At 37.9% G+C, this 20,671-nt stretch overlaps 2 protein-coding genes across 5 annotated transcripts in view; both read left to right on the forward strand.

Annotated features, from left to right (window-relative positions):
* ppp1r9ala (protein phosphatase 1 regulatory subunit 9A-like A) overlaps positions 1-7,240 on the forward strand; it is a 29,680-nt gene extending 22,440 nt beyond the window's left edge. Inside the window, exons 16-20 of one of the 3 annotated variants that reach the window (XM_042494257.2) lie at positions 483-684; positions 1,304-1,348; positions 3,106-3,222; positions 4,757-4,945; positions 5,980-7,240. In XM_042494257.2, coding sequence (XP_042350191.2) covers positions 483-684; positions 1,304-1,348; positions 3,106-3,222; positions 4,757-4,945; positions 5,980-6,138 — 712 coding nt within the window. In that variant the 3' untranslated portion in view covers positions 6,139-7,240. The remainder of the gene's footprint in view (positions 1-482; positions 685-1,303; positions 1,349-3,105; positions 3,223-4,756; positions 4,946-5,979) is intronic. The other 2 variants (XM_042494258.2, XM_042494259.2) reach the window with 2 other exon arrangements.
* Positions 7,241-13,668: 6,428 nt separating this feature from the next.
* rapgef4a (Rap guanine nucleotide exchange factor 4a) overlaps positions 13,669-20,671 on the forward strand; it is a 51,416-nt gene continuing 44,413 nt past the window's right edge. Inside the window, exons 1-3 of one of the 2 annotated variants that reach the window (XM_088083254.1) lie at positions 13,669-14,391; positions 14,560-14,635; positions 16,243-16,453. In XM_088083254.1, the coding sequence (XP_087939380.1) occupies positions 16,386-16,453 (68 nt within the window). In that variant the 5' untranslated portion in view covers positions 13,669-14,391; positions 14,560-14,635; positions 16,243-16,385. The remainder of the gene's footprint in view (positions 14,392-14,559; positions 14,636-16,242; positions 16,454-20,671) is intronic. The other variant, XM_088083253.1, reaches the window with a different exon arrangement.

A 20,671-nucleotide genomic window follows, 5' to 3' on the forward strand; every position in this document is an offset into this window, starting at 1 on the left:
TTCCACAAATAAATGCAGAAAATGCATTCCCAAATTCATACACAGAAAAACAGCCACTCAATTTACAATTTTTATGATTATGATTATGAATGAACCTATTTATATATGCAGGGCATTTGACTTATTGTTCTGGTGCAAAACAATTAATGTAAATGAAGAGTAAAAATAGTGAATTTAAATAGTGTAAGACATAAGATAAAAATATAGAAGCAATTCAAAAATGTAAAATGAAAAATAGAATATAAAGAACACAAAAGGTATGTACAAAAGGTGCAATGGGGAAATTGTACAGTTTTATAGATAGATAGATGATAGATAGATAGATAGATAGATAGATATATGAGTTTTCCTCTTATATTTGATGTTTTTTGATTTTTAATTATTTGATTAAGTATTTTCTTATGCAACACATCATGTATTGAGCTGTCGTGTATGTAATGCGAGTGTGGATAATTGTATCTTCCTGTTTCTCCAATGCCCAGGGGATCAGCAGAGTTACTGGAGGAGTCTGGAGGGAACCTGTCTCCGGCAGAGTCAATGACCTCCATCCCCACCTGTATGCCCTTCTCCTGGTTTGGAGACAAAGACAAGGACAGAGACAGAGAGCCCTCGTCCTCCAGCAGCAGTCTGCCGTACGCTGCAACTGAGACCAGCAGTGAACAAAGCCAGGATCGCAAGAATAAGGTATGTAACTTTTTTTTAATATAAATATCAGCCACAGACTTAGCATCCAGTACAAACTTAATAACCTATTAGCTATACAGTATTTAATCCTTCATAAATTAGACTGAGATATAAAATCAGTGTGGTTACAAACTTGATCCTTCTCAGTCATTCTGCTCTCACCGTGGATGACACTCCTCGTCTATCCCCCACCATCACGATAGATTTGTTTCTTCATGGAAACAGTAAAATAAGTAGAAAAAGAAACAGGAGGCTGTTTCCAGACATGTGCCATCGTTAACTAGTTCTGCAAACAAGCTGCATCATGCAAAGGCTACAGAAACTGGATCCAGATGTTAGCCAGAGAGCAGGGAAGGACTGAGTGGCTTTTCAATGAGTCTGCATATAGTGACAGTTCAAACGCATCCAGTGAAACGCGTGGCTAACTGTCACACAGGCTGCGGTCGGGCTGGTGTTCCCACGATGCCGTTTAATGAGTTCAAGACACGGGCTGAACCAAGCAGAAAATGATTACTGAGAGAAAAGTTTTGGTTTCTGTTGCTGTGTGCATTATGGTAGTTTTTGTCAGTGCTTTGCTGCCTGGACATTTATCTCACTGAACCGTGTTTCCTTTAAACAGACAAATCTCTCCTGGTCCTCTTTATTCAGTCGCTCATTAGATTTGGTACAGTATACATATCCTTGTTTTACTTTCTGATTGTAGATGTCACGGTAGAGCATTACTAACAAATAGAGTTCTGCGATTTGTAATTTCTCACCTCAATACTTTCTATGAATAATTCACAGCTTCTTTTGAACTGGGTATGTGGTAGTGTTATAGGAAACTGATGTTCTAAAATTTTCCATTTGTCCGCTTTCGGAAAGCCGCGTGGCTTGTATTAGAGGAAACAAATGATGCCAAAAGCAGTTTCTGGGGCTTTTTGCGCCAGCTAATCGAAAGTTCGATTGCAGATTTGTGTGTAACATCAACGCTAACTCCTACGTTGTAACTAACTTGTGTTGTGCAACCAGTTTTTTAGAGTGTGATTCTTATGCTATATTCAATTAAACTGCATATGAACTTGCACATAGCTGGTGCTTTAGCCCACAGGTCTGGATAGTTCCTTGATTTTAAATTTAACCCACATTCATGTCTGAAAAACAAGCCACACAACTTTTAGACTGCATAAAAAACCAAAAAGAAGCACTTTCCTAATCAAATAGTCTAAATAGTTCTGGAAGCCGAGAACAGCCGTGCTTGCAATTATTTTTTTAATGCCATTGTCATGAGATTACATGGTAATTATTTTATCTTAAAAAAATGAGATATCAACTTGTTATCACAAGACAAAAGGCTGTTTTCTCTTATTACTTCTAATGTTTATCAGAGATCAGGAGTGCCATGCCAGCATGCATAGGCGTCACTACAACTGTAGCAACTAGTTTTTTATGAATCAGATCAAGGAGTACCCATTACTGAACCAGATAGTAATGTTACTTTACTCACCAGACGGTCACAACAGTGATCATAAAGGCGGAAATCAGGTGTGATCAAATTAATCACTCGCTCATTTTCGATATAAATTATCTTGAGAAATCTGCATTTTGTTATGTAAAGAATTTACATTAATTAACCAGTTGTCACAAGAAAATGAGCTTTATTATCTTGATAAAAAAATATTGAACTTTTGATCAAGCATTACTGGAATTTCTAACTTTAATACAATACTTTAAAAAAAATATTGATATTTGATACAGTGGGGAGAAATGGACATACAGAGCATGTAAGTTTATATTTCAAGACTTTAACAAGGCTATAAGTTGATGGAAACTTTTCTTTACTTGATGAGTAGTAGAGGACAGCAAAATGACTGTAGTTCACATTAACAATCAGAGAGAGTAAGAAAGAGCAGCTGGTAGCAGTGTGTTGAAACAGTTTCAAATATTCAGAATCCTTATGCACCAATAAATCGATATTTTTCACAACACTTTTGATCTTGAGACAACAGCATTAAATTAAAAAAAATTGCAAGCAGGGCCGCTCTCTGCGTCTGTAAGTTGTTAATTTCACAGTAACTACTCAACTAAATAGAAAACATTACCCCATACCTTGCTTTTTGTGTGTTTGTGTTTTTCACTAGAAGTAGTTTAGTTAGTTGTTGTAGTTTAGAGGTTGTTGCTGTAGTTCTGGTGGTGGATTAGCTTTAATATAATATAATATTTGTGCTACATTTTGTGTTGAAGATCACAGTCACTTATTGCTCAAATCAATGACTTGGATTGCTGCCACTGAAATCAGTTTTAATCAATTATAATAATTTTAGTCCTTATGGAAACAGCACTGCACTCACCCCTCACACCTGCAGTCTTTGTATTTGTTTGCTTGTCATGGTGAAGAACTGTTGCCTTAGTAAATGCGTTCCTTGTTTCCACTTGTTCCAGAGTTTTTCAGTCATAGATGATTCTAACCCTGCCAGCCCCAGTTCAGACATCTCTGGGTTAGTTGCTGAACCCAATCTGTCTGGGCGCTCACACACTTTAATCTTCTCTTCCAGCGAGGTGAGTGCTCTCCTTGTTGCGCCGTCACAAAAGCCGTGTGGGACGCCTTGATGCAGCTGAAAGGGGACATTCTCAAGCATGCTCTTTGAGCCTCCCCCCTTTCATAGCTGAGATTAAATCATGAATGCAGAGAGGATAGAAGAGAGCTGCATGTGTGTATCAATGCTGTTTTGTTTGTTAAAGCAAGTCTTGTAGCTAAGCTATTCTTAAGTCAGCTGCAATGTTAATAGTTAGTACTTTTGCCTCTGTTAAAGCGTCAACCAGTGCTTCATGTTCTTTACAAGCTTTGGCAGACCACAGGATGGCGTTGACTGCTCTACTGCCTGTTCAGTGGCGTTTCAGCAGCTGTTTTCTCTGAAATTCTAGTTTTCAGTGTCTCAGTCTCTCTCAGTAAAACATGCAGTATGAAGACACACGTAGGCCTGCATCCGAGAATGTTTTGGTATTTCGCTGTCATTGCACGCTCGTTTTCTTGGTGCTAGCTTGGGGAATTTGTACACTGCACACAGTTTTGTTCAACAGAACTTGCACTACATGTTGTCTTTGTTTATTGTATACATGCTGCAGTTAGCTTTACTTATTATTTTTGATCACTCAGCCTCACCCTTCTCCAACAGCCTTTCAGCAATTACTCCATCTTTAGAAATAACAAATGTACCTAAATTAAAATAATTACAAACAGCATTATTTATGTGATTTTATGAATGAAGTGGGAAACATGATTAACCTTTTGAAACCTAAGCATATTGGCATGATTTCTTTCAAAAGCATGGGAAAAAGGCCATGAGTAACAAAATAATAAACGGCAAAAAAATTAGTAAGAACTAATTTCTAGTACTTAGAAATTAGTAAGGAGCAAGAAAATTACCTAAAAAATTAGTTTTTAAAAACAGGAAGGAGGTTAAAAATTTTTTTAAAGAAAAAGACCTGGCAAAATTGCTTGAAAAATTATAATAACTTTGCAACTTAATCTTAGGTATGTAATTATGGTAATTCTAAATATAGTTTTTCCCTAGTTTTTTTTTCGTTTTCGCAACACATTTCTCCCTAGCTATATCTACTAATTTACTTGCAATTTATGGAACTTTTCTTACCAAGTTGTATCGTACCTTTTCCCCCATGTTTTTGAAAGAAATCCCAAATTTACTCAGTTTCAAAGGTTACAAAACTTGAAAGATGCACAATAAAATTGATGTCACCCCACGTTTCAAATTGCCACTAAAGAATATTGATCAGACACATACAGTACAATTCATGGCATATGATGGCTGTTGCATGCTGTTGGCATCTATATATATATGTATTTTTGTGCAAGTCTTTATAGTCTTTTTTTTCTTGCATAAGACATGAGTAATCTCTTCTCTATGAGTGAACAGTTAAATGATGAAAGGCTACACCGGCGGTTGAACTCATTCAGACTTTAAGAGCACTGCTCAGAAAAATGTATTTGAACAAAAAATATAAAATGATGATGCTCTTGCAAATGTAACAGTATTATTCTAACATCTGTTTCTGTTATCTGTGTCTTCTTTAGACTTTGGATGATGAACCAGTAGCTACAGGAAAAGAGTATCAGTGGCAAAACCGGCCTGTTTCTGAATGGACCAATCAACAGGTCTGTCACTGGTTGATGGGCATGAATATGGACCAATACACACCAGAATTCACAGCAAAGGGAGTGGACGGCCAGCAGCTCTTGTACTTGGACAGTGACAAGTTGAAGGTAAAAAAATAAAAAAAACATGATGATGATAATTAACTTTGATTTACTTGTATGGTAATGGAATGATGATGATGATGTTTTATTGCAATGAAAGTCACTTTTCACAGGGTTCCCACGGATTTTTAAAAAGCCTTAAAAGGCATCGAATTTATTAATCTCAAAACAATTCCTAAATAAAAATGTATTTAATCAATCATTCAAAAGTCTTAAAAATACTAAGACACTGGAAGTATAATCTGACATTTTTGATGCTCCATTGTAAAATCTCAAAATAATTGGTAACATCTTTTTTTTCCTAAATCATTTACCAAATGCCTCTCACATTAATGTTTCACAGATCAGGATAGTGGAACCAACAGCACTCAATGAAACAATTAAAAGACATAGGAACAAGCATTTTTAAAGGCCAACCAAATTATTTTTGTATTTGTTTATTTGCATGTACATATGTATAGAAAAGACAAAAAGAAAATTAAAAAGTTTAAACATGTAAGATGTTAGATCAAAATTTCAGAACTAAGCAGAAATACAAAGTTGATAAAAATGTAAAAATGACAAAGTTTGTATTTTCAAAGTGAAGTGGCTCACAAACTGATAAATGATGTGCAGTGAGTGTTTGCTTTGCTTCCTTTTTTTAAAAAAAAAAAGAGAATGAAGAAGATGATTGTAGTGATTAAAGTAAGATATTTGCACTGTTGAACGTGTTTTTTTTTTCCAGCATTTGAATTAGACTTTTTAACTTTATAACTTGACCCCAAAAAAGTAAAGTTTTATGTAACAATAAACATTTGGGTAAAATTGCCCCTTACCCTAAGAAATTGAGTTAATCAGTTCATGTTTTTTTCCTTCAGCTTTGGTTAAGATAAAATTAGTCTTAAATTTATTCCCATATGGCTTTAAAAAGTCTTAAAAATCTAAAAACTAACCTGCCTGAAGTGGTGGGAACCCTGTATTAGTCGCCTTTGACTGCCACCTTGTGGCCAGAATATATTGTAGCATTATTTTGCCCTGAATCTGTTCGCTTTTCACTTCAGGCTCTCGGTGTGTCCAGTCAGAGCGACCGCTCAACTATCAAGAAAAAGCTGAAGGACATGCGTAAGGCCCAGGAGAAGCTGGAGAAACAGAGAGAGAAAAGAGAGAAGGAGGTCCGCCGCAGTGGGAAGCTGCCGGCCAGCACGGACTCTGTCTGCTGAGGTAGCAGCTCTGTTCTCTGAATACATGCAGATCATAAAGTTGATCACTAAGCAGAACCCTGAGCAACCCTCTTTTTTATGTGCTTTTGGTGCCATGATGTTCATGTCACACAGTGTTTATGCCAACAAACACAGAACATGACTGCCAGGAGCGTAACCTGTGCCGACTGAGGTGCCAGTAATGATTTATCTTCATACTGTAGCTCCTGATTTATGTTTTAACAAACTTCAGCTCAAACCATTGTAACTAAAGATGGGGAATGTCAACAAAAAAAAAAAAAGTTTGGTAAGTGACCAAAAAGGAATCCTAACATTTTTTACCACTAAAAGCTAGAAGCTACAATTATTATATTAAAAAAAAGTCTGTTTTCAGATTTAATGTAGTTGTTGCAGATCCTGCACATATTTACCTATGGAAGTCAAATGTATACTGCTTTTTCAGCATTTTATATTTTTGCTAGTATAACTTGCCTGTTTTCTGTGTACCACTCCTCTGCAGGAACGGTTATTGTACAGATCAGATAAAAGCACTATATTTGTCTTTTAAGCTTCAATGGGCAACAAGGTTTTAAATGTATAAATGAGTTTTATACATGTGCTTATTAACTGCATATCCTTTTTTTTTTTACTTAAATACCATTGTTCATTTTATACTATCTAAATTTTTCTACTAAGTAGAATAGTGAGGCCATCATTTTTGCTGAATAAAAAGCAACAAAGAAATTAAGGAGGGACAAGGTGAATGCTGCTTCTGCTGTCCCTGACTCTGGCTGTGTGTCGCTGAGATGGTACCGTGATGCTCCATGTAAATACACACAGCATGCAGGTCTGCTACACGCACACCTCACCGGTCTGTTAGACGGTAAGATGTGCCTACGACAAGGACTTATTTGAGTCGGGAGCACAGCATTTTGTATGAATGTGAGGCTGAACAACAGACAGCCAAACCCAAGTGCTTCCTTTCTTCTTCTTCTTACGCATGACTCCATGTTCTGTATACAATACGACATGTTGGACTGCAAGAAAATCATGTTTTTTCACGTCTTCAGTTGAAGAAACATTTCTTGGTACATATAGCATCAATAAACTAATTTTCACTTTATGTGGTGTGTTTGTTTTAAGCTCGAGTCTCACAACAACTTTGATTAAAATCCATTAACAGTTAGCACCAGATAACTGCGAACTGGTAATGTTATATATTAATACACAAAAAAACTACTTGAGGGAAATGACATAATCCTATACAGTAATCCTGTAATACAACACTGATTCAAAAACATTTGGGTAACTCTGTAAACTGTGAATAAAAGCTGAATGCAATGATTTGCAAATCCTTTTTGACTTAAATTGAATACAGTACAAAGACAAGATAATTAATGTCAAAATTGAGAAACTTTTCTTTTTTTTTGTATATGCCCTCAATCTGGATTTGACACCTGCAACACATTTTTAAAAAGTTTCGGTAGGGGTGTGTTTAGCACTGTAACATCCCATTTTCTTTTAACTGGCTGCATGTCATTTTAAGCACATGATATAAATTTACCTTCTGCAACAGCATTGCTTTGAACAAATCACTATTACAGACTAAAACATACTGAGGTGGATGGGTTAACAGTAGATGAATTATGAGCTAGGATGGTGGATGTAAATGGTGCATTTCTCAGCTTGCAGCCTATATGATGCACATTCACTGGATGTTTTGAAAGATTGTTTATGCTTCTTCGCTCACATGTGAGAGAATTGTTGCACTTGTAGTAATGAGCAATGTTGGCATCAACTCTTGTGAAGTATGACCAGACTTTGGAGCATATTGTCACTGAGCGCAGGGCTCCTGTGTATGTGTGTTTTGTTTTTCTACTTTTGATAATGTAACACGTGACAACACATTTACTAAGGTCCTTAGGGATAGGGCTGGTGGTAGTTGTTATTGACTTTGTTCAGAAACTGTCAATTATGAACAATTTTATGGCTTATTGTGGTTTCGTAGATTTAGCTGAACTAATATAGACTCAGTTGCCTTTTTTGTCATAGTGACTCCAGACATTCAGGTTGTGGGCTGAAGGAACATAAACACTGTGATCAAGCTAAATTGTAAATATGGATATAAAACAATAATGCATTTAATAATACATTTTATATATAAAACGCTTTTCATACACTCAAAGACACTGTACAATAGTTAGAAAATTTAGAGAACAATGAACAAGTATATAGAATGAGAAACAATAATACCTTTAAATATGCTAAAATCCAATTTTTAGTATTATACAAAAGCCTATTGTACGTTGTATGTTTATTGAGATCCCGATTTTGAATGGAAATGATTAATGAATACTTGTTATTAAGAGTTATATTATTATTGTTTTGAGAAAGTGTGATTTGTTTTTTATATGTTTTATTGTTGCAAATAAAGTCAGTTGGCAGCTAGCACCTAATACCAGTAAAACCACTAAAGACCAGCCAACTCACTGATCAGTTCTCATTTGTTCTTTTAGAATAAATTATTTCTTAGATATGTCACCCTATGGGTAGGATTACACTCTAAGGGTATAACACTTTTTTAATTTAAAAAAGCACAGGAGCATGTAAGCAACATTTCAATATAATATATAAAAATATATATGATATATTTTATTAACTTAAACTTTAAGGTGCCTGGTCCATGGCAAGTTGTTTTGTCGTGAAGAACAATTAACATGATCAAGATGGATTTAAAGAATAATTTAAATAGTATACAGCAATTACACTGGTCTTTTTAAATAACTTAAGTAGCAAAGCTTGTAAATTACCCTTAAAACGTTAAGAATTTCCGTAATTAAGGTTAAAAAAAAAGAAGAAAAAAAAACACCTAAAGTTGAATTCACTTCCTGTACCGTCTTATTTTGAAAGTCCCATTTCCTATTGATCTTTTGGGACCTTTATTTTGAAGTCGTCAGGGCGGAAACAGTACTTACGTCACAAACATTTGAGCAATATGGAGGGAAACACTGAAATGTTTGTATTTAAGTTTCTAGTTATTTCTTGCTGTAAAGCGCCAGGTTGGGATGGAAACAAGGTATGATGTAGTTTAACATGTTTCTTTTGTTTTCGTGTGTGTGTTTTTAACTGACATTGTGGTAAATTAGTGTAAATTTAAGTGTTTAGCTGTCGCAGTCTCCGTGCTAAAAATAGCTGCTGACGTACTTTGGTTACGCTAATATCACTGACGCTGATTGTTTCGCTCGTGTAAATAGTAGTCTCATTTGCTTGTGTTTATTTATATGGTTTATGGTTATGTTTCTCTCATGTACGAGCTGAAATATTTACTGCTGTGTGTGTGCTTTCAGCTCTTATGGGTGGTTTGGAAAGTGTGCTTGTATACGGCTGTAAGTAAACCAGTGATGGCGAAAGAAAATAATAGCATTTTAAAATGCTACGCTCTACTTTTGCAACCCTAATGGCCTATAATACACAACTACACTCGCTTCTCTTACGGTTAAATCCGGTTGATACTAAAACATGTAGGGGCAATCTCACCATTATGTTGCATTTTAATTTATTTATCATTGCCTTACATTGTATTTAAGGGCTTGTGGGTGGTCAAAGTGTTTGATACTCGGTACCAGTAACAGTTAGCAGTCATGGTCAACAGAATGCAAATCTGCGAAGGCCCAATATTCAGATTTCCTTTAAATATATTAGGCTATGTATGTACCAAATGCTTTTATCACAAAATAAACAATATTGTTGGCTATGCTGCACCACTAAAAGTGACCTCAGGCAAAGCAAGTTGAGTATCCCCGCTCTAAACCATGCTGACAATCATTATATCAGTGGTTTAATTGATTTTCTGAAGACTCAAAAGTATGCATTGTGTAGTGTTGGAAAGATTACAGGATGCTTGAAGTCAAGAGGTAGGGAAGCTTTTTTCATCTGCCCCCCCATCCTGAGAAGACCATCCTGCATTACTGAGTCGAGCTGGAACAGCTGATGGCTGTGTGGCAGTTTGCATTGACTCAGTATTTGCATTTCCTCCTTTAAAGCATCATTTTGTTTTACTAGTGTAAGACTTGCCTCCCTTCTGTCTTCCACATTTCAAGGTTCTGCTGTTTTGGCTCTTTTTGTTAGCTGCTGGATTCAAACAACAACATTGCTGCCTTGTTCCACTGTGAGAACCGTTTGAACCTCTCCAAAATATTGTCCTCTTTTACATTTCTTTGTAGTTCTTGTGTCGACCTGACTTCTGGATCACACACCTGAAGCTCTGGAGTTGTTTTTGGTGTGACAATCTCTCTTTCCAACAGGAATTTGGGTCCAGTGAGCCATTTAGAACAGATCAACTCTGCCACTGCCCGCAAACCTGATCTGTCCTTGTCCCTCCTGATTTTGATCGGTGTCGACATGGCACCACTGTGCTGGGTCAGTTGTTTCTCTGATTGTCTGGTCTCTATTTGCAACAAAGATGTAAAACATGAGGGATTCATCATTAATGTAGCCCAAGAACACCTGTGAGTATGTTTAAAGTAGTCTTGGTTGATTTTGAGCTCCAGCTCCTTCTTTAACATGCTGCTGACTGCCGAGAGGACCACTATAGACCAGCCTTGGGATAGTTAACTGGGAGCTCATTTCGACTGAGATCCACATCCTGAGCTTCACTGGCTCGCTCACTGTCGGGCATTGACTCCAAGACTTCTCTGTTGTTAGAAATGAGCTTACGGAGGTGCAGCCTCCCTTCAGCACACACTTTTTATGCTTCTGTCACTAGTTTGATGGCTGTGTCCACAGACTCTTCACTGATCAGGCCATCATCAAAGTAAAACTTGCAGGATATTCCTTCTTATTCTGGCTTGTGGGACACTTCATTCCATAATTTGCGCAGCCAGGGGAGGATGCTGTTCCAAAAAGATGGACTTTCATGCGATACTCTTGGCTCTGAATCTGCGTCGCCATTGTCAGACCACATGAACTGTAAGTAATCACTTTCCTCTTGACTTTCATAAAATCTGTGGAACATTTTCTCCACATGACAAGTCACTGCGACTGGATTTTTGCAGAAAATGCAGAGCACTAGTGTGAGGAATGTACCATATGTTCCCTGTTTTGTGATGATTTTCAACTTTCTCTGCATCACCACCTTTGAAGACACCTTCTGTGAACTTAACATAGTCATCCTTGAATTTTTGATTTTTCTTGAGTTTTCCTTCCAGGTGCTTTAGCCTAACCAGAGCCAGCTTCTTGTTTTCTGGCAGTTGTGGGCATGTCTTAAAGGATGGGGGCATCTCCAGGTGCCCATCTGTCATCTGGTGTACTCCGTCATTCAGTAAATGCACGAACTGTGTGTCATCTTGCGATATGCTCTTTTCCCCTGAGTTTGTCTTTGCAGTTTAATTCAAGGACTCTAATGACAGTTGCTGGCGTCAGTGGTGGAAGTTCTTTGAGAGACATACAATGGCAAAACCCCTTTCACTTCTGTTGACTTTGCGGCCTATGGTGAGCTGCCAGCAATGCTCCAACCCAGGTAAGTCCTGACTGCATATGGATTATCGTTATGTGCTGTGATGACATGATGTGGTGCAAAGGCTCTGGAGTAGTCATAACCTATGAGGAGTCCGACCCTACAATCCATCAACTCTGGGATTTCCTTTGCTATTCCCCTCAGATGTTTCCACCTTTTGGCGGTTTCAGGGGTAGGAATGTGGGAACGTTCAAGTGTGATGAAGTCTCTGGTATAGGCCGGTGGCAAGTGAATAAAGCTTTGTGAGGTAAACCCTCTAACTCTAAGCCCACTGACTCTCTCCGAATAATGTAATCTTTTCCTTTTTCATAGTGGTAAGCTTTAACTTGACTGGCTCTAAATCTGCCCCCCTTTTCTGACATACTTCTCTGTCTACATAGGTGTTTCTACTCTGTGTGTTTAGTAGATCATACATTAAAGTCTCTGTTTCAGGTGTGGTGGTTGATGAAATCCACACTGGCACAATCATGGATGTACTCTCACCATTGTCTCTATCTATGCAGCGGGAAAGAGATGATGTGTTTTCTTCAGCTTGCGTACCAGGAGCAGATGGGTCTGTAGCAGTAGGAGGGCGGTCTTCATGAAGTGGTGTTGGATGATGTTTCTTGAATGTTCCACAAGTAGTTTTGTTCTTATGGTCTTTTGAATTGTGTGAGATGAGAGTGAGATGGTCAAAAAACTAATTAAACAAACTACTGATGGGGCTTTTAATATGTCAATTCATAATGAAAAACTCTACATTTTCACTTTAGTTATCTATTGTGGTTACATGGTAGATTAAATTTCTTTTAACGATTTAATGTATTGTTTTATATTATTGTTTTGCAATGTTGTGGTTACATCTATATTTATGGAAAATACAAAGAAAATTCTTAATTGTAACCTCAAAAAATGAGTTCTCAGTTTAAAGAGAAGAGAAAGAAAGAACAAACAGTTTGCCTCACACCTCCATCAGCACAGAAGGCATTGTGGAGCTGCTCCACAGAGTCTCGTTACTTCTGTCTCTGTGGCGGTTTGTTGCCAAGGTAACTGAGGGAGACCAATGACCCTTTCATTATGTGGCCTCTTATTACAAAACATAATTTTCTCAGGGCCATTGTGAACATGTCCCATTTTGATAGAAGGCAAGCCATCAGTCCCCACAGAAGGTGCTGCAGGAATCAGTTATGCAAGCAGATTAATGCAACGAGGAGTTGATGTAATTTCCCTGGACGCTACCGATGAGCTCTCATGTGGATGCTCATCATGATAATGTGGATGTTATTCTATAGGACCTATAAGGTCACCCCTTCGCAACAGCATGCAGATATCCTGCAGTAGAGAAGTCACCCATTGTGCTGACCGGCCACTTTATTCAAGGCACATGTACCCATGCCCTCTACCTGCAGACAGCTGCCCATTGCTTCATGGTCAATGTCATGCACGGGGCAACATGATCTTCCTCCTGCCATCACAAGGCTGCCCCAACGAGAGTCACTTCAGTCACGTTTTTAATATCAGTGAGCTGAGGGAGTGAGCAGAGTAAAGACATTAGCTGGTATGAGCAACAAACTGATGTGTGCTACATTTCACAAAAGTTTAGTCATTGTTTTTATTTTACAACTTATGTTCTATTAGTTAACCCTTTAAACCCTTCATGTTGGACGTATTTCAAAAACTTGGGTAGAAAGCAATGAGTAACTTAACGAGACAAAATCATTTTCTTTTCTGAACTCCTGTGATTGGATGTGCAATAAGGGATGCAATTGTTAGAAACTACTTTTAATTTCAGCATTGTAATTATTGTAAGCTGATAAATGAAAGATGAAATCAAATACATTTTGTTTTTTATTGTTTGCTGTTTGTGGACAAATTCCTCTATTATTTTTCTTTACTGTACTGAAAGGCTTATTGGTTAGCCTTATGTCTAATGTCTACTTTATTACTAAACAAAGCATGTGCAAATTCTAGATAAATGTATATATTACATAATTATACCGACCAATTTAAAAGTTTTATCACATTTGTTGCTGAAATCCAACCTGAATTCACCCTTCTGCTGGGATCAGGATAATTCATATTTTTTTGGATCAAAGGTATCCTAATCCCACTAAAAAGGTTTAAACACAAACTGAAGGTTTGATCCAATTCAAAATCAAGATTGGATTATGTGATATAATATGATTTCAGAATATTTTTTTTCTTTTGAAACATTTGTCAAGGGTTGATCCAATCTGACAGCAGAACTCTGATCAGGTTGCTTTTGAACAACGAGGCCCAGTATCTCAGTAATGCATTGCTGTGGATTAGGGTTAACAGCAAAACATATTTTAGCCACTTAAAAGGCCTACTGAACAAAAAAAGAAACATTTAAGAAAAAAAAAAAAAGCAATATGTCATAAAATAAGTGGAAACTACATTTAGAGTATTTTTTCCACTTCACCTCGCTGTCGGACAGCACTTTTCCTTCGTCACTATTTTCTGGAGTGTTTAACTATGTATTATGCCACCGGTCAATTGTTTGGGTCAGACTCTTACTGGTTAATGAATAAGGCAAAACATTCAAGAAAATAAAAAACAGTGGGGATGAAAGGATACCTTTGTAGAGAGGGGAAACTTCTGTGTAAACTGGAGCCTCAGAAGGAGCAGAAGCTAACCGTGAACTGTGAACGCATCCTAACGGACACCAAGCTGCTGCTGCCTGGACTCTGTTCAAAACACAACCTCAGGATCTGTCTGAATCAGAAGATGCTGACGCTTCACACCTAACTGGTTAATTGGTAAGTCACTTCTTTTATTTGTAGGTCTTTGGTGTAATTTTCCCTAATGGTTGGGATACAGCAGTTGTCTCAAATTTAGTTTAAACTGTTTTTTTACGCACACGTCTTACATGTAGCTGTAACATCAAGCGTCCTGTTTTTCTCTGGTAATGCTTATCCTGCTTACAGAACTTGCACTCTGAGCAGCACAGTGTGATCGCCCCCTGGTGGACCCTCCATGAATAGCTCAACAGGTCCAACCAAGGTAAGTATACATCCTTAGGAATTAACAGTATAAATGTCGGGATAACACTCCTCTCTGGGGTGGTGGTTTTCTGTCATCCTCATGACAGAAATGTTCACTGTTTCTATGTTACATAAACCACAGCTGTTTTAATTTATTTGTTAGAATAACCCAGAAGGGTTAAACACACACCTTTACATCTTTGAAAAGTTAGCACTTCATAACCAAAACAATTGACCTGCCCACTGGCACCACTGGACAACGCTGAAGTAAGCCTCCCTTTCGCAGCTTCCCATTCAGCAGTTCAAGGGGAGAATTAAGAGAAACATAGCCTAATTTACATTGTGTAATGACCCATCCCCGACCTTATGGACCTCCTGCTGTGCCTCTAGTGATGTGTCAAACCCACTTTGAAATTTGTGAAACTTTCATTTTATTTGTGAAAATGCAAAAAAGGAGAGAGATCACTGCTTATTTCGCATGTAGACCACACTGAGCCACGTCTCTTTTGAAAACCACTATACTTAGGAATCTGGACTGGATTATACGAGAGAGGCTAAAGGTTAATGAAAACAGAGTTTCAATTTGTGAAAACCTTTATTCTGTCTGTGATGACACAACACAGGCACCCCCCCCTTGACCACATTAGACCAAGTCCAGACCAAAAACTACTATAATTAGACAGGTCAAACCAGGACTAGATTATCCCAGAGGGACTAAATATAATTTAAAGCACAATTTTGTGAGACCATTTTATTTGTGAAAATGCAAAAAAGGGATATCACTGCTTTTTTCACATGTTGACTACATTGGACCTGGTCTCTGTCAAAACCCGCTATATTTAGACAGGTCAAATCTGCTCTGGATTGTCCAAGAGAGGCTAAACATTACTCAAAACACAGTTTCAGATTTTCAAAACCTTTCTTCTGTTTGTGAAAATGCAAACAAAAAAAAGAAGTAGATTTCATTGTTTTGTCTTCACATGTTAGTCACATTATACCAGGTCCAAATAAAAACCCACCATACGCAAAAAAAAATAAAAAATCTGGATTTATTATCCCACTCATTTAAAACACAGGTTCGGATAAGTGAAATCTTATTTTCCATGCTGACCACATTAGACCAGGTCCAGATCAAAAAACACTGTACTTAGACAGGTGAGACCTGGACTAGATTATCCCAGAGAGGTTTGAACGCAGTTTCAGATTAGTGATACCTCTAATCTGTTTGTGAAATGCAAAAAAGGTAGATTTCACTGCTTTTTTTTTCATTTTTACAATAAGATTTTGATGTTTAAGTGGGTTTCAGACAGTGTTGGGGCATTACTTTGAATGTCTAAAACACTTTCACCACAATAAAAGGTGCAAAAAGCCGAGAATCGGTCGCTAAACCACGTAAATTACTTTCCCCTTAACTGCTGAATCGGAGGCTACGAACTGAAAGCGAACTTCAGCTCCATGATCCATTAAGTCCTTAAGGCTTAATAAACCGAGATCTGCTGATTTTTTTTCTGCTTTGAAATGTGACTCACGTTTCCCCCCTCAAAACAAAAACAGAGCATCTCTACTTTCACAGTCTTGACATTAATCACAGCTAATGTATTTCCTGTTGGTGCTGCTCCTGCACAGGTAAGCACTGAACAGCAGCAGCAGCAGCGGCAGCAGCAGCGGGTGTATCGCCTGTCAGCAGTGAATGAGTGAAGGCAGATGAAGAGTTGGTCCAGCCTCCTCCACCTCCGCAGCAGCAGCAGCAGCAGCCGCAGGATCTCAAGATGGTAGCAGCGCACTCTTCTTCGCATTCGTCGGAATCTGCCGAGTGGATCATTTGTCTGGATAAGAGGTAGGCCTATTTATTTCACGTCGCTGCAACTCATTTTAGGTTAATGTGCCAGCGACGATTGATGGAAAATTAACGCGATTTTGATTTGTCACCGGAGACTGGGCGTTATGTTTCAGCAGCTGAATTAAAACGCTGTTTTAATTTCCCACCGGAACTGAGACTTGATGCTTCAGAGTTTGAATTAAGGCACCTTTTAAAGCGCCGTGAGTAGTTTAGGGGTGCTGCGTTCAGGACAGGGTTGGATAAGGGCTCTAAACAAATGAACGGTCAAATATCCGAAGAAAATTAAATACAACAATCTAATTAACAAGACTTAACTTCAGACAGGCGTTTACTATGCTGCTCAAGTGCTTATCTCCACTTCATTAATCACTGACTGAGCATTATACCTCCAGTTGTCTTAGTTACTTACTGTGATTATTATTAATGTCCAGGACAGATATTGTGATTCTTGAAACTTTTTGCACAAAGTAGGCAAAATGCACAAAATTGATTAACAATAGCAAGTAAAAGTTGCAAAAATAAAATGTAAAAAAGTCTCCCTGGTCATTATGCACTAATTAAGTAGAGAAAGAGCCAAACTGATGCTATTGCTTGGATTATGTATTGCCATAAGCCAAGGGCGTAGCCTTGGAGTTGACATTGGGTGGGAGGCATATATGCCTGGGGGTCCCCTACAGAAAAGAATAAAGGAATTCAAATAATTTCCTATTGTATATATGTACAGCACTGTGTAAAAGTCTTAGGTCACCACAGGTTTGAGATACAGTATATAGACATATGAAATTAACAAATAATACAAAGAACATGTACAATGCATTAAAATGCCAAAAAAAGTCAAAACAAAATGAGTGTGAATGATGGAATCGTACAACCATAGCAAAAGGTAGCTCAAACCGTCAATATTGAGCTTTGGACATTTCTTGAATGCAACCTGTTGTAAATTCACCCCAAGATTAGTATTTGTATCTCATGCTATCTGCCCATGAGAGTTCAAGACATGCTAAGTACTGAAATACTTGCAACTTTAGCCTGTTGAAGTTGTTTTATTCTCAAGCATTTGCATTTTTAATACTGTATACATATTTCCTGTTTGTTCTAGTTTTATTTCAGATAGTGGTGTGTGGTTTTCCTGTAGTGACTTAGAATTTCATTGTTTATGTTTTATCTATATATTTGGGGTGACATTTTGAGCATATTTGAATATTTGGGGGGGATGTGTCTCCCCCTAACATATATCATATTCACCAACATGCCCTGAGCTAAGTGATAATGTGGCTCATTATGTAATCTAACACAAATCAGTAAAACAGCCCTGCAGATTTCTCTGTTTTAGTATAGAGCAAAATTACATTTGAGTACAAAGCTTTCATCAATAAGCCATTAAAATATTTAACATGTCTTGTGGATAGCTCTGATCATAATGAATTATGCTAGTTTAAGCCGCTTTGGCTTTAGAATAAATTGTGCCCCAGCTCACTGTAGAGCTCTTGACCAGCAGGTGAAACTACTGCATGAACACCTGCCAGAGGAGTTGTCAAAGCACCAAGCAGCTGCAGAGGCTGCTTTTAAAAGTGATCTAATAATAAGACCTGATTTAGAAATAGCTATAAAAATTGAACATGGTATATCAGATATTAATGAATAGAATACAATAGAATAGAAATACTTAATAAATCCCGTTGCCGCTGTAACAAATCAATTTGTTACAGCAGCAAATAAGAGAGCAGCAACTGAATAAAATATTTGTTAAAAATGCAGTCATCACCATTTTGCGCCATGACTGATGAGTGCAGTGTTGCACAGCTGTGATGTGTTTGTGATCGTGTACATGATATGCACATTAATTCATTAATTCCATTGTGGGAATTGCGAAGACTTTGAATTCACACGGACTCAAAATAGTGGAGAGTAAATGTGCTTTAGGAGTCAAACAGGCAGAGATGATGGACACAGACCAGGTGTACTCGAACCAGAGAGAGGGGCCGTTACAAAGAAAAGGTCCAAAGTGCATCAGCTATAAACAGCCAAGTGACGCAGTATGCCAGATGTGTTTGCACAGTAATATCCTCTGGTTAGTCCTAGAAGCCACCTGGGTCTCTCATATTGAATGCTTCTTGTATGACTCACCTGTTATGAGCAAATACCTGCAGTGTGTGTGCTTACTTTTTTTGTTTTGCTGCTAATTTTAAAATGCAATCAGGTGATGAACATGTGTTTCCATGCGTATTCTCCCTCTGTTTGAAAAATTTGATACAAAATGTGAGTGAGCGCAAAAAGCACAGGTGTCACTAAAACAGTACATCCTGTCTCAGACCCTTGGGGATCTCACTCTCTCTGCTTCAAAGTCTCAGGCTCTGTAACTGGACTGTAAAAGCGGCTGCCGCATTAGATTCATAGCGTTCCAGCTACCTTGTTATGAAAACATCTGTCGTCACTTGGACTCAGAATCAGCACTTTTTGAAGGCTCTTTTTTGTTGACTTGGTTGGTTTCCAAACAGACACCTTGGCTTTGTAACTCAGGCTCCCACACATCTCTCTGCTGCCTTGTTGTCCTCACTGTGTACCGTGTTTTGATAAAGTACGCAGTGCTAAAATAATGCAGGGTTCCTCTGTAGACGATATGGGAGCGGACCAGGGGCTCTCAGGTGTGATTATACGGCCCAATCACGAAGAGCAGTAAAGAGATACTTTGATGTAAGATGAGAGGTTGCCAGGGAGTACACGATGAAGCTCAGTGAAAACACTTTTATTGTAATGTGACAACACACATAACACAGTGCAGTAAATCATCTTCAGAGCTACGTCAAGTCACAAGATTGTTACTGCGGTGAAGAAAGCACTTGTTTCCCTCTCTGCATTATTGATACCGTTTGGCTTCATGTCTTTAAAGGATGGAGATGGATATGGATTTAAAGGTGATGTAAGCTACAGTGCAACCACCCACGTGTTACATCAGAGGCTCCAGACTGAGTGTAACAAATTTAGGGGAGTATAGGCAGCAGAGGAGTGAGAGGGATAAAACACAGACAGACACACATCTGTGATGATGTGATCAGCACTCTGTCACAGTTTAGGTCACACATGTTGTTAGAGCTCAGTGTGATAATAAATATATAGTTAATTTAAGCATGTCAGATCTCATAACAGTCTCTTTTTGCACGATCCACCTGAAACAAATGGTCAGTGAGCTGCAGCCAAAACTGTCAATGTTCCTGATTAGAATAAAGACTAAGTTTCACAAACACTTGAAAAGCTTTGTAAGACTTTTCATTGTGAAATTCTGACTTCAAGTGCTTTGCAATTGACTTGTTTTCAGTGAAACAAAGCTTTTATCTCAACCAGAGACCCTCCAGAAGGACTAATGGTTACACCTGCTACCACACAGCTAGTGCAGTCTGTAACCCTCCTGCACACACTTTAGTTTTCTATAGTTCACACTTAATAGTTCATTTTCTCCTCCATTGAGTTTTTTGACCTTCTGACCTCATGCACATTACTCAACCATCAGAAAAACCATAAATGACACAAAGCTTTAGTTTATTTAGTATTCTTGGCATTAGTTTCTATCTTTCGTGCACACATCTAGTTAACTGCTGTACAGTCACATTAATGTTTGTTTTTAGATAAGTTTGCCTTGAGTCTTTCTAATTTTTGAGTTACTGTTGCTGAATGTGCTGCTGCTGGAGGCAGGCCCTTTAAAGCCGAGAATTTAAATAGTAGGGGTATGTATCCATACATCAATCTGGATTGCTATATCGCTTCAGTGATAAATTTTGATACAAAGTGAAAACATCGATACCTATTGTCATCTTTAGGATATGCTTTTACTTTTTAAATTTCCATGGCACGTCGGTGTCACCATTTCCATCCAAGTACACTGCTTTCCAAAACTTTCAAACAGTGCTAATATCCGGGCAATGGTACACAGCCAAGAAAAAGATAATAAAGATATTTACTGATATCCTCTCATATCGATTTGCAGGCCATTAAATTGAACTGAATGGTAGACTGTAATATCACCAAATATTGTGATAAAAAATCGGCACAGTCTGTGGTTTAGTGGTAGTTGAAGGATTAGGTAGATGGGACGGTTACCAATGAAGATGTGGGTATACTGTCCTTCATATTCTGGCCTTTTGGTTGATATGTGGATATGCTGTATACAGCTAGAAAAATAGGCGAGTATATGTCCCGTATACCTGCTTATACCCTTCA

This window comes from Plectropomus leopardus, chromosome 10 (genome assembly GCF_026936395.1).
Source record: "Plectropomus leopardus strain MGB_pleo_1.0 chromosome 10, ASM2693639v1, whole genome shotgun sequence".
NCBI classification, from domain to species: domain Eukaryota; kingdom Metazoa; phylum Chordata; class Actinopteri; order Perciformes; family Serranidae; genus Plectropomus; species Plectropomus leopardus.